The sequence below is a fragment of the Musca vetustissima genome, unplaced genomic scaffold (assembly GCF_032173495.1).
Source record: "Musca vetustissima isolate MV318-11 ecotype Yass unplaced genomic scaffold, APGP_CSIRO_Mvet_v1 utg4837, whole genome shotgun sequence".
In the NCBI taxonomy this organism is placed as follows: domain Eukaryota; kingdom Metazoa; phylum Arthropoda; class Insecta; order Diptera; family Muscidae; genus Musca; species Musca vetustissima.
The window spans coordinates 40,852-55,822 of NW_026874932.1; the positions used below are offsets into that span (position 1 = coordinate 40,852).

At 30.7% G+C, this 14,971-nt stretch overlaps 1 protein-coding gene across 1 annotated transcript in view; it reads right to left on the reverse strand.

Moving 5' to 3' along the window:
• LOC133337440 (exportin-1) overlaps window positions 1-10,088 on the reverse strand; it is a 34,022-nt gene extending 23,934 nt beyond the window's left edge. The window contains exon 1 of the mRNA XM_061545664.1: window positions 8,479-10,088. Within this exon, the coding sequence (XP_061401648.1) occupies window positions 8,479-10,000 (1,522 nt within the window). The 5' untranslated portion in view covers window positions 10,001-10,088. The remainder of the gene's footprint in view (window positions 1-8,478) is intronic.
• Window positions 10,089-14,971: the final 4,883 nt, after the last annotated feature.

Sequence of the window (14,971 nt, forward strand, 5' to 3'; positions counted from 1 at the left end):
TAGATATAAAGCTGATAGGTTTTAAATAGATCAACACGCTGTTGAAGATTTAGAATCTTGAACCTCTTGGATTTGGATTTAAAATACGCTTTCATGATTTCATCACGTTTTGCTATATTGTTGAATTTCATCAATATAGATCGACGCATATTAATGTCAACCTTCAAAAATGCACACATGTAGACAACTATATCATTCAGCCTTATTCTGGATATTCGCTGGGAGATATCTCGCATGTACAAAAATTTTCGCTTTCACATTCTCGCCTTATTCTAAATGAATAGGGAGACGCAAAAAATGCGAGATGCGGATTCGAGTTTTCGAAAATGGTGGTTGAAAAAAAGATTCGTGTTGCCATATTATAATTTAAGTTGTAATGTGTGTTGCCATATTGTAATTTAAGTTGTAATGTGTGTTGCCCCATTGTAATTTAATTGTGTAATATTTTTCAATATTTTATTTATTGATTATTTTATTAAAAATTGTTACTTGTTATTGTTGTTTAAACTTTATAATAATACAAATGTGAAATATCAAGAATCTGCTTTATAAATGCTTTGCAATTAAAAGAAAATTAATTAAAGTTTGAAAATATGGCAACCTACAATATGACATGTGAAACAGCTGTTCATTGTTTTGATGCAATTTGTTACAACAACTACAATAGATTACAAATAAAATAACATTTTTTTATGATGGCAAAAAAACAGGCACATAATTGTGTGCCTTTTTATTTAATTTCGATATTTTATCTCTCCAAATTCTTAAAGTGGCCTGTAATTCTCCTACTCCTTTATTTCTTCCTTCAAATAATGCAAACGATAATTTTGAAAAAAAAAAATATTTTTTGTAGTTTTTTTTTTTTTTGTGTTGTTTCATAATTTTTATTTAAGTTTTTCACTGTTAAGCGGCTCATTAGGCAAATTTGGTTTTTCTATAATTTTTTTTCTTGAGAGACAGATCCTCACCCAAAATGTCTGTTTTTCGCCTTCAAAATGCATCAAACTCGACTTAAATATTCATTATTACCTTTATACATTCCTTGGCAATATTTGGTTCAGCAGGCATCATTATCAATAGGATTTCCAAAGGCATTTTATTTGCTGTTTTCCAGATAAATATTTGCTTACTATCATTTATAATATTCTAAATCGTCATAGAATAAGTATTGTGTTAATATTTTTCATAAAAATATTTATTACTTATGTTTTTGTAGTCAACTCACTTTGAATTTATTAGCGAAAAATTTCGCACAAAATTTCATCTCATTCTCCTACTCCCTGTAATCCAGAATACCTAATTTTTCCCCAAAGCGGATTTTTTCGCTTTCGAACTTCATTCAGAATAAGGCGAAAGCGAGAATGCGAAAAAAATCACACAAAAATGTTGTTCAGAATAAGACGAAGGGGAAGTGCGAGTAAATTCACGTGGAATTGACATTCAGAATAAGGCTGATTGAGTTTATCAAGATTATCAGGCAAACCAGATACTATTATGTCAGTTATGTTTAGTCGGTGCTGTAAAATATGGTTTTGAAATTCCAGTTCAACAAATCGATTTTTGTAAGATAAATCATGTGAAGCAACTAAGTCTCCTTGATTTCCTGCAAGACTTTAGTTAGCTCAGCACGAAAATCATCAACAACAGCATGGAATGAATTTTTAATTTCCGTTTGTTCCTTCTTTACTTCAGTTGCCAGTGAACGAAAAGAGTCTCTGAGGGAAGCGAACTGTTCACGCATCTCCATCTTGAAACCATTTTCAGATGTGTCTTGGGGAATTTTCCATACAACTAGCACAAGTGTACGCAATGTTACGGGTTTTGTCCATCATGTTAAAAAGAGATTTGGAAACATTCTCGCAATCAGCATGGTACCAGGTATCACATTTTCTGCATAGTAGACACTTAGTATTATTTTTTTCCAAGTTGCAGACTCCACAGGGATAACTCATTTTGTCAAAAAATTCCAAAACAGAGATCAAAAATATGTTTTAAACAATTTTTGTTTATGTTTTAGATCAGTGATGACTCCTAAGACAGTTTAGAAGGTAAAACGACGGCGGCAATAACACTTCAGGCGTTACGGCGCGTTAAGTCAAGTAGCACTGACTGTCTTTTTGTACAATTTTAAATGCAGGCTTAAATGATCGGCACAAAAATCCAATAGCGACCAAAAATTTGTGCGGCGACCAAAAATTTGTTTTGTTTCGTCGACTTTGTAGTGAACAAAAATAACCAAAAACCACGATTTTGCAATATATTTTGAAATTAGCAAACTATGCTAATAAATATTGTTATTTGCAAATTTCAATTATTTCAGGTTGAGAAAAGTTTTTTTAATGCAATTTCAGCTTAAATAATCCACTCATTCACTTAACAGTTTATTTTTTTTACTATTTCAATTAAGAGGTTTATTTCACACGTCTACCACAGCATAGCGTTGCCACTCAAAGTGCCACTCTCCCTCTAACTCTCTAAATTGTTAAAATAATTTCTCAATGGTGAATTTAATTATATTTATATTTACATTATACATATTGCTATGTGACCCAACCTTCTTTGTTTTGTTGGCTGAGGAGCCTTTTAATTTTGCTTACTCATCAATTTCGATTAGTTTTGAATAATATTTTTAAGGTAAAACATATCACTATTGTTATCTCCAATACATGTATAATTGAAATAGAACCCTCCTTTGTATTGAGTAAGTAAATAAAAAATAAATGAAAAATAAAATACCGTTTTTAAAATATTTTTTTTTAATTGTCGGAGCTAAATAGGTGAACATGTGCAAGCTTAGCCTTTGAGATCAATATTTAATAGCAGTAGTTCTGTATCAATATATCCAATATGATCATTTAAAGACGATGATACAATTTACGACCGCTACATATAACATATTTCATGTACATTAGAACTTAATGCAGGGTTAATCAACTTCATGTGGATTTATTTGAGATATGCAGTGGAATTGACAATTAAAAACCACTGGTTTAACTATAAGCGCGATGCATATGGGCATTTCCGATGTCATTTACACGACTTTCGGAGGCAAAAACAAACTTTAAATGTAAATCAAAAACAATAATTATTTTTATAATTCACCCTTAGTATTTTTTTGTATTATTTTAGGAGTACTATCGGTGGTGAACAAATTGAGAGCCTCCGATTTTTATCTTTTGAGATAAAGGACACAAAATAGCGGTCACTCACGAGACTTCAAATATACATAACTTTAGACATCATTGCTAATAATGGGAAAACTCTGCGAATTGTATGAACATTTTGAACTTTAAATATTCTTTACATAAAAAAGAGCTACCAGGCATTATTATTACACTTTAAAAATTTGGCCTATAATTTATTTGCGAAGGGTTTTTCTTGGTCACTCTCGCGACATTTTTGATTTGCAGTTTTTATTTCTGCAGTGTCTGCATTTATAGTCATGAAATTAGTATTTATGGTAAGAACAAGGTAAAAATACAAATGTGTGTTCTTAGTACTTTGACAACAAAAACCCACTGGTTTAATTATAAGCGATGCATATATCGATTATTATGTCAATGTATACGAAAAATACTATTTTATTTTGACTAATGAATTCAACTTTATTTGATTTGCAAATTCTATATATAATCATGCAACTCCGGGAAAACCGAGTTGAAAAGAATTGTCCTAAATACAAAACGTTCTAACTTCGATTTTTGTGAAGGCAAAAAAAATTTCCATTATCCGATTGGGCTCAAATTTTGTATTTAGGCGTTTCATGCTCCAATTGGTCGATATTTGGAGTCATGTTAAAAATATGCAAAATATATCCAAAAAATATGCACGGTATGCTAGGTCGATATATGCGATAAATATGCAAAATATAGGCAAAAATGTGCAGAATATGCAAAATTTACTTTAAAATTTATTTTAAACAAATATGCAAAAATATCCAAATTTGCAAAAAATATGCACGGTATGCTAGATCGATATGCAATAAATATGCACGGTATGCTAGGTCGATATGCAATAAATGTGGAGAATATGCAAAATTTACAAAAATATGCAGAATATGCAAAAATATGCAAAATATGCTAAATATAGGCAAAAATATGCAAAATATGCAAAAATATGCAGAATATGCAAAAATAAGCCAAAAATATGCTAAATATGCACGGTATGCTAGGTCGCAATATTAAAGATAGAACTTTGAAATTTTGCACATATATAATTATTATCCTGGAATGTTTGGTATTGGAAATGGGATATATCGGTCCATATTTTAGTATATCCCCATATAACGGTTCATATATATTTGCATGTTTTATACATAGGGGAGAGGGGGGCACCTTTGAACACTTTTTGCTTTCAAGCCTTATAATTTTTTTTATTTTATAATTTTTTGTTTCTTATAAATTTTAACTAATAGGTACATATGTAACCTTTAAAATGAATATACATATGACATACTATAAGCTTGATAAATATATTTTATTACTGTTTTAATGGACGAACTCAAAGTGTTCAAAACTGCCCCCCAGGGGGGCAGCTTTGAACAGGGGTTGACATTTTTGAACGACATGGTTTTTTACAGTGTTTATGTTCAAATATATATGTATTGTATTCATATACAGTGGTGGTCACAGAATTAAAACATTTACTGTGGTAAACATATATTGATCAGCCCTCGATTCGTTTGAAGTATTTTTGAAAATTTTTTATTTCAGAACACTTCGATTTACTGCACTTAAGAGATTTAGTGTGAAAATAGAAAATTTTTGCATGCAATTTTTCCATAAATAACGGTTTTTATGAAAATACATCGACTTTGAAGTGGCCATATAATTAAAACATTGTGTGGGATTTTTTACTTTACTGCATTTTTTGAAAATATTTTTAGAAAATCTCTTTAATTTAGTTAAATTTTGTGAACCCAGCACCGATAAAATCATTTACAGAAAAAAATTGTTGAAAAAATCTGTAAAATCTATCAAAATTGCCAACAATTTGTACAGTACACCTTACGTGCAGAAAATCACCCTAATTATAGAAAATAAAGGTCCGAATGCACCAGAAATTGCTAGAATTAGTAGAAAACAATAAATAATTTTCAAATTAAAGAAATATTTGAAATAAAAACTCAAAAAAATGGAATTAACCTAAAGAAACTATTCAATTTCAATAGTCTTTACTGAAGAAGGCCGGAATATTTTTGCAGTATGTGAGAAAAAATCGATTGATATTGGTATTTATTATATCAAATCGACTGTTCGAGTAGTACAGAATATATTTTATCAAAAAATATATCTGTCAGAACAGAACGAACAGAGATCAACGCCTAGGTTGACGAGTAAAAGTTTCTGGCATACAGCAGCATTTTTCATGTTCAACACAAGACTTCAAATATTTTTCAAACTGTAAAATTTTTACTTCCTTGATATTAAAATAGATTAAGTGGAAGTTATTCGATTCAAAAAATATTATTTTGGAAAAATATTGTCATGTTCAATAGATTTTAAGGGTCAAGAGTTGACCATCAAACATGCTACTGTGTGCCAGAAACTTTTACTCGTCAACCTAGGCGTTGATCTCTGTTCTTTATGTTCTTACAGATATATTTTTTGATAAAATATATTCTGTACTACTCGAACAGTCGATTTGATATAATAAATAACAATATCAATCGATTTTTTCTCACATACTGCAAAAATATTCCGGCCTTCTTCAATAAAGGCTATTGAAATTGAATCGTTCCTTTAGGTTAATTCCAATTTTTTGAGTTTTTATTTCAAATATTTCTTTAATTTGAGAATTATTTAATGTTTTCTACTAATTCTAGCAATTTCTGGTGCATTCGGACCTTTATTTTCCATAATTAGGGTGATTTTCTGAACGTAAGGTGTACTGTACAAATTGTTGGCAATTTTAATAGATTTTACAGATTTTTTCAACAATTTTTATCTGTAAATGATTTTATCGGTGCTTAGTTCACAAAATTTAACTAAACTAAAGAGATTTTCTAAAAATATTTTCAAAAAATGCAGTAAAGTAAAAAATCCCACACAATGTTTTAATTATATGGCCACTTCAAAGTCGATGTGTTTTCATAAAAACCGTTATTTATGGAAAAATTGCATGCAAAAATTTTCTATTTTCACACTAAATCTCTTAAGTGCAGTATATCGAAGTGTTCTGAATTAAAAATTTTCAAAAATACTTCAAACGAATCGAGGGCCGATCAAAAAATGTTTAGCACAGTAAATGTTTTAATTCTGTGACCACCACTGTATATCAGAAATGCATTAATTCATTAAAATATATATAAAAATGTTAAAAATTTAGATCAAAAGTTATTAAAACATAAAATGACTTAAAAACAAAAATTAACATGGTGAAAAATACAGTTAATTTCGTAATCTTATTAGCCCATTTGAAATTTTGAGAAATCGAAGCCAAAAGTTAAAAACTCCTTTTTTACTCGAGTTTAATGGGCATGTTCAAAGGTGCCCCACCCATGGAATTTTACGGAAATTCAAAATAACTTTTTTTGTAATATATTTATATGAAAGAAATTACATTAGTTATGTTTGAAATGATTGTTGGAATGCAAAAAACTTGTTTGACGAAAGAAAACTATCACAGAATTCTTCCTGCGCCCTTACAAACAAATGAATAAAAGTTTACAATGACACTGAGAAAACATGGTCACCCATGCACAATTTTTCGACAACTGAAAAAGCAAGCCAAAGTGGTTTACGTATATAGAGAACAAGATTGCCATATACAAAAATGTGGTTGTGGGTCGGAAAAATATTAAACCAAGATTTTATGAGCGCTGTTCAAAGGTGCCCCACGTTCAAAGGTGCCCCCCTCTCCCCTATATTTAGCAAATTTTTCAAAATGCCACAAATATCTAACAGTTGAACCATGAAACGCATACATAAAAATTTTGATTTCTATAGCTTAAAAACTAAAGAAAGAACACAAATTCGAGGTCTATTGTATAAAAATTTAAAATATTACCATGAAAAATCATTTTTTTTTTTTTTTTTTTTTTTTGATTAAAATGATTGCATATGTGAAATATGTTGCCCATATTTGGACATATTTTGCCTATATTTTTCATATTTTTTGCATATCGACCTAGCATACCGTGCATATTTTGCATATCGAGCCATATTCGCCAAAAAAACGTAACCCTCAAATTTGAAATTTTACAGGAGAAGGTTTGTTTTAATAAATCCAGATTTAATAAAGCTATTATTTTGAAATTTAGAACTATAGTTTTGTTATAAACTGGTTTTGTTTTAAACTATAGTTCTAAATAGCAAAATAGTAGCTTTATTAAATCTGAATTTATTAAAACAAATATTCTCCTGTAAAATTTCAAATTTGAGGGTTACGTTTTTTTTGGCGAATATGGCACGATATTCTGCATATTTTTGGCATATTCTGCATATTTTTGCATATTTTACATATTTATCGCATATCGACCTAGCATACCGTGCATATTTTTTGCATATTTGTTGCATATCGATATAGCATACCGTGCATATTTTTTGCTTATCGACATAGCATACCGTGCATATTTTTTGCAAATTTGGATATTTTTGCATATATTTTTCATATTTTGCATATTTATTTATTTATTAAGTTAATTAATGTTTTTCCTGTACAACAAGACAAAAGTCTTATAAGTGGCAGTACAGGATTATATATATATATATAATCACATGTCCATAATTTTTTAATAATAAGTATCTTAGTATTATAAAAGTGGTAAGAATGGAAAAAGGATACATTATGGAAAATAATAAATATGATTGAGTTGAGATAATTTATTTTTGTCTATATTTTGCATATTTATCGCATATCGACCTTGCATACTATGCATATTTTTTACATATCTCGTGCATATGCATTATATGCAAATATGCAAAAAATTAAAAAATATGAACCCATCAAATAATTCTAAATCCTTTAAAACGAATTTGTGTCCAATCAGAATTTCGATATCTTCATTATTAAAAAATATGCAAATATGCAAAATCCGAATTCTAATTAAAAGCGATGCATATATCGATTATTATGTCAATGTATACGAGAAATACTATTTTATGTTGACTAATGAATTAAACCTTATTTGATTTGCAAATTCTATATATAATCATGTAACTCCGGGAAAACCGGAATTGAAAAGAATTGTCCTAAATACAAAACGTTCTAACTTCGATTTTTGTGAATGCAAAATAAATATCCATTGCCGAGTGGATGTATCTCATAGGTAAATTACTTTATGAGACATGTTATATTCAAAGTATTCGATAATGTGAAGAAAAAACAAATTAGCTGATGGCTATTCAACGAATAGAAAGAATATAATTTAAATCAAATATAAAAACAGATCAATTTATATGAATATGTATCGAGAATTAAATATAAACAAGAAAGTAGTAGATTATAGACATACATATATATAAAAAATGTAATTACCTGAAATTGATCCGATAGCCCAACACAAAGTATTCAAGTTTTTCCAGGAAAACTCGGAACCATTCACTTGATTTAAAAGTTTTAGTGTCATTATGCGTTCAGTGTCGGCATAATCTAAATGAGTCAAAAACACCAATGTTTCTCGCATATTTTTGTATAAGTTGATAGCATTGGTATCTTTCATAAATTCTCGCACCACTTCTCCGTTTTCGTTCTCTACAACGAGGACTTCTTCCGGTTTAGCCATGCGTGATATCATTATATAGCGGACTTTTGATAATATGTTAGCATAAAATCTACGACGAGGAAATGTTGCGTTTCGCTTGGCCAATGTCACTACATCAGATTGGCCCAGATGGACATTAGATCCCCCACTTCCAAAAGGTTCGCTGGTATATAAGTCTTCAACAAGACTGTTCCAATATTCAAGGCATATTTTGAATACTTCAACATCTTCGACTTCGGAAATCATTACCAAATATAATAGAGCTTGGTTCAAATAATCGACATATTTTACATCCTCAACTAGTTTGCCATGTTCCTTGAGGAATGTACACAAAAACATAGCCAGATTTTGGACAAACTCTTGCTCACTATCGCTGCCATTTGCGTAAATATGATTCATATTCGTATTCTGATTAATCATTTGATCGAGCTGTGTCATTGTATCCCTAAAGAGAGTGGCGAAGTTTTCGTTGTAGTTTGGAACGGTAAGACCTGCAATTTCCGACAGGCACTTCAGTGTAACATTACGAAACATGGGCACACTGAGGAACTTGAATATTAAGGTTTCGATTAATGATGTCTCAAATATATATCCCAGAGGAATCCAGTTCAAAAAACGCAAAAGTGTCTCTAGTGTTACTTGAATCAACGGCGCATTCATTGAACTCTCAAGGACGAAAGAGCAGAGTTGAAATATCTGGGCGAATTCGGAACACATTGTATCCTTAAGATGTTTTGCTTTAGTTTGTGTTATTTGTCCGGAGGAAAAATCAAAGACTTCCTCGCTTAAATTTTTTAGTATAACCATATTATTCTTGCACAACGATTCATTGGTTTTCGAAGCACCGACAATATCGCTTATGAATGTTTCCCAGTTACGAGGCCATTCTCGCTTCAAAATTTGCACCAAGATTATATTAAGCTTGTTTAAGTAGACTTTATTCGCCTCCATTGTGGCGGGGTCCGACGATGTTTTGATTATAAGACCAACAACATACTTTTTAATGCCCTCACATTGATTGCGGGGTAAAATTTTCCAGCGAGTCTTTATAACTTCTTCCAAAATTTGCAAAGCATAGAACTTTGTCTGTTGATTCTGCGAGAATTCCAAAATACTATCAACACGTGTCCAGGCATCGGGATGCTCTTTCAAAGTAGTAAGGATATCTTGAGCTATGCGAAGCTGCTCTCCCTGCGATGTATACAAACACTCGACAATACGATCGAGTAGATTTATATCCAATTTTTGAGAAAAATCCAGCAGCTTGCTGGCTTCATCCGTAGAAAGCATTGCCATTACTTTGTAATAAAAGCAACGTTCTCGTCGGCGTCTTGAGTTGTCGGCGATAATTTTGTTCAAATCGTTCTTCTTCCAATCAAAGGGGCACGTGTTGAGCTAGTCTGTTCTCCTAATCAGCGATGTCCACACACAAAGATTTCTGCCGCCTTTTTCTAAAAAAATAAAAAAAAGTAAAAGTTATGATCTACTTCATTATTTACCGGCAGACTCTTGATCGTCGCTGTTGTTGTATACAATATTTTTCAGTTTCGCCAAAATGACGTTAGTGGCAGCAGTGGTAACCTCCATTTTCAGGTTCACACACACACACAAGTACAGGCAAACGTCAGTTTGACGATGTTAAAATTCACAAAAATACATAATAATCAACGAAGAACCGTAGCTAAAACCAATGTATGTCTTTGCACAAAACTCCAAAAATTTTAATAACTTTTTCTTTAAAAATATATCTATATATATATGTGTTTAAATCTACTCCAGACATATACTTACCTACCTTATGTATGCTTCTTCTATCTGATTCAAAATATATGCGAAATGAACAAAACCGAGCAGTATCGCAATGACGGCGAATATACAATATATTTTGTTTGGCAAATTACTCCACAATTTATGTTATTTAAATCGACGACTTGGTCAAATAGCAATATATCTATTCGTAATCGTTTTCTGTATTTCCAGATAAATTTACAAGTACGCAAAACAATATTTCGCGACAAACTTCTTGTTTTTTAGCCGTGGTGTGAAGTCGTTTCATTTATTGCTACCAGCGTCCCTATGCAATGATGTATAAACTGGTACTATGCAGCGATGTACTTTATGCAGATTTTTAGTGTTACCATCCTTTAAACGGCATGTACCGGGTACCATAATTTATGACAGATTGTATTTTAGTATTTACACCTTGTTTGGTACAATTATAAAAGGTGACAGCAAATCCCAGCTGATTTGATTCCAAAAATCACCCTAACAGGAAAATTGGGAACGCATACAATTTGAAATTGTTCTTTATTAAATGTGCTCCTGTATTCAATTTACTCAATCTGCCTGCTGGGAAAGTTTGAGGAAGCAAGTCTTTCTTCAAGGAATAACTCGCTATTCCCAGCATTTTCATATGTGTTACACATATATATGGCAATGGCTCAATTATAGAAAAGATGTGGAAGCGATAGAAATATAAATTTGATAGATTTCCATTCATGTTTTTCAATTTTTATTTTGAGGACTTGAAAATATTTCATTTTCAAAATAAAAATAGTTTGATGATTGTTTGTTTGTTTACATTTTTCTGTCAAATGAGTTGACACTAGTAGAACTTACAACAACAAATTTCCATGTGATTGTTGTATCGTTTTTTGTACAACAACACTTGCTGTTACCTTCTATTATTATACCATGCTTGTTTGCACATCAGCAATTTGCACGCAATCAAGGCACAATTAGAAAGGTATACGTATCCGAACAGGTGTTGATCACAAATATTGTTGTAATTTTCAACAAATAATGAAACCGGTATTATAAATGAACGAAATCTCTGGATGTTATAAATCTTGTTCGGCAATACATTTATTACCACTATCTAAAACAATAGGTTCGTTCCCGTACTTTTTGATAGTAAAGCTAGTAAAAGAGCGAAATATCCAAAATTACTCTCACATACAAGATTTGCGCAAAAAGTAAAGGAACGAAAAATATTTAATACATAAAGAAACGTCAAAATCAAAAATTTCATTTGTTAAGGACAAAAAAAGGCTACAGAAACATAATGCACAAAAAAACAAAAACAAAAAATTAAACGGCGTCCATTGCGTGATTTTGATAATATTAATATTTATTGTTTACGCTCCCAAAATGTTAATGCTATTGAAATTGGTAGATATTTTGATTGGAATGTTTTAGCAAACTTGAACAACAAGATATGGAACAAGTCAAGTTTAAGGGCTCCACTCGGATCACAGATATATAAATTTCATTTCTTCTGCCAGTCATTCATCTTCGCTATCCTTCAAAAGATAATAAAAAATCTGTTTGTCCATTTTTAAATATCCTATTTGTTTTTTTTTTTTCAAGCAAATGTGTGTGCGTCTCTGCGTGTGTCCTTTTTGTTGAAGCGCTAACTTTCATATGCTTTATTTCGGACTGTATATCTCTGGCAATCAAATGTCAAATTCACAATTTACTACATTTACTATTTCGTGCTAGGCCAAATTGGTCTTGCAGAAAATAGGAGAAGAGAACGCCATTTTGGTTTTAACTCTCTTAAATTTAACTTCAATTTTTCCTACTTTTCGACGTAAGGAAACGCTTTTCTAGCAAAAATTGCAAAACTAGTACAATATAGTACTATATTGCAGGTTTGGGAACACAGCTAATATGTGCAATAGAAAATTATGAATAAATAGGTAGTCCCATGACACAATAAATAGGTTGTCCATTTAGCGCAGCTGATGTCTCGATTAACTGTCAAAGTGGATAATTTCTACTTGTATTCGATGTTTATTGTTGCCAACCATGTGAAATATTATAAGGAAAAATTTGACAGATGGTTGAGACAAAAACAAAGGTTTTTGTTTTGATAACTTAAAAGTACATATACGATTTTAAATCGACTCGATTAACGAAATCCAGAAACATTACTAGATACAATTTTACAGATTATCGGATAAAAAACATATTGTTACGAATATAAATTTAGATTTAAGTTACTTTAGATGAATTCCGTTAATTTAAGAATTTGAATTGTAACGTAAATTTCTACTACGCAGTTTATTCGAATAACTTCACAACAACAACTACTGCATAGATTTTTCTACATCCTTCCATTTCCTCTTTCATTGTCTATTTTTTTGTCGACGTACAATTCTTGTTAAACGTCATCATTGATGATCGCTTAATTCCTCTTTCTTTGTTACCCCCTCACCTGTATATGTGTTGTTGTTATTGTTTACTCAATGTAAGTGTGTATGTGTTGTTGTTATTGTTTGCTCAATGTAAGTTTGTATGTGTTGTTGTTATTGTTTACTCAATGTAAGTTTGTATGTGTGTTTGTTGCATTGGTAGATTGTTCGTGATCTAGGTGTTACCAGATCGTCTAGAAACTTCTGTAGCTACAAGCAAGGCTCATATAAATAGGGGAAATGGAAAGGCAGTGAGTCAGTTGTGAATCAGATCGCGAATTGAAACCGTCGTGTAAAGTAAAGTGCAAAGTAAAGTTGTGTGAATAAAGTCATTGTAATAATCGTAATCTGAAAGAACCCGCGTTTTATTTGGTACGAATTGTATCGGGAAATAAAACAACGTCTACACGGGATTAAGTAGAATCCAAGAACGTAACAATATGTTTTTGATTTGATACATTTGATTTATAAGCAGTAGTTTATACATAGCGACACGAGACACAATTAAAAATGCCCTACTCTCAATTTACTCTTGTCGCAATGTGTAAACTACTGATTATATACATGGCATTTTTCATATATTTAGTTTTGACATCATTCAACTTTCCAATTTTTAATGAAAATACCTTTGATCATTTTGCTAATATATTTCTATTTTTTAATATTTTTAATATTTTTTAATATTTTCTGCCCCTATAACCTATAAATATAACTTGTTACAACCATAGTTAAATCTTGAGAACAATTTAATGCTTTAGAAAACATAAAAATATGCCAAATTCATAATTATGTCATGCTACCTATTTGGAAGAATAGAATGTAGGTTAATGGTGCCTGCTGATTTTTTCGCACAAAATGTCATCACATTCTTCCATTTCCCTAACCCAGAATAACTAATTTTTCCTCATAATGAAAGTTCGAAAAAGTTCACTGCGAGTTTTTGTTAAGAATAACTCATGTCATATTCAGTAATGGTGTTTTTAAACGATATGTATTTTACATATGTGCTGTCACTTTATTTACATATGGAAATCGAGCTCGTCATGTGAAACATACGGAAATTTCAATGTGTCAAAACGATACGCAATTACAAATGTATTTTTTTCGAATAGGACGCGCTCTATTTTCGTATGTGAAACATAAGGAAATCAGCTGTTTGAATGAAACACATTGTTGGAAGAAAATACTTCAATTGCAAGTCAAACAAAAGGCAACTATTACAAATTTTTATTTCGTTTGTAGGTGTTTAATAAAGAAAATGATGTTGATTTAAGAAAAAATAAGTGTTTTTTTTTTTGTTTATAGGTTATGTCTTATATAAAACACATATGCCGATTTGAACACAAAAATAAAAGTTTTGCGTACGCTGCTAATTTTGACACACATAAGGAATTACATATGGATGAAATAAGTGACAGCACATATGTAAAATACATATCGTGTAAAAACACCATAAGTAGCCGCATAAGTGAATTAATACAACAAAAAAAACTGTTGTCGAACATTAATATGTCAAAAATAACAAAATTTTCCTGTGAATTTTTTCAATGTTTATGAATGTTTATGTCGAGTTTGATGCATTTTGTCTCAAGAAAAAAATTTTAAAAATTATGGAAAAAGATAATTTGCCTGATGAGCCGCTTAACAGGGAAAAACTTAAATAAGAGGTATGAAAAAAAGCAAAAATAAAGCTACAAAAAATATATTTTTTCAAAATTGTCGTGTGCATGATTTGAAGGAAGAAATAAAGAAGTAGGAGCAGATCATAACATAACTGGCCACTTTAAGAATTTGGGGAGATAAAATATCGAAATTAAATAAAAAGGCACACAATTATGTAGTGAAATAATAAACTGTGAATTAACTCAATCGCAGATTTCTTCCCATTATTCGTTGTGTTTTTGCCACCATGAAAAATTTTCTTTTATTTGTAATCTATTGTAGTTGTTGCACATATATATAAACAATTTATAGTAACTTATCAATTTAGAACGGATGGACCGATTTGACTCAAAAGTTCTTTCAATTGCCAGTAATTGTAGTGGGTAGGTTCATATGAAAGAAAATTTTG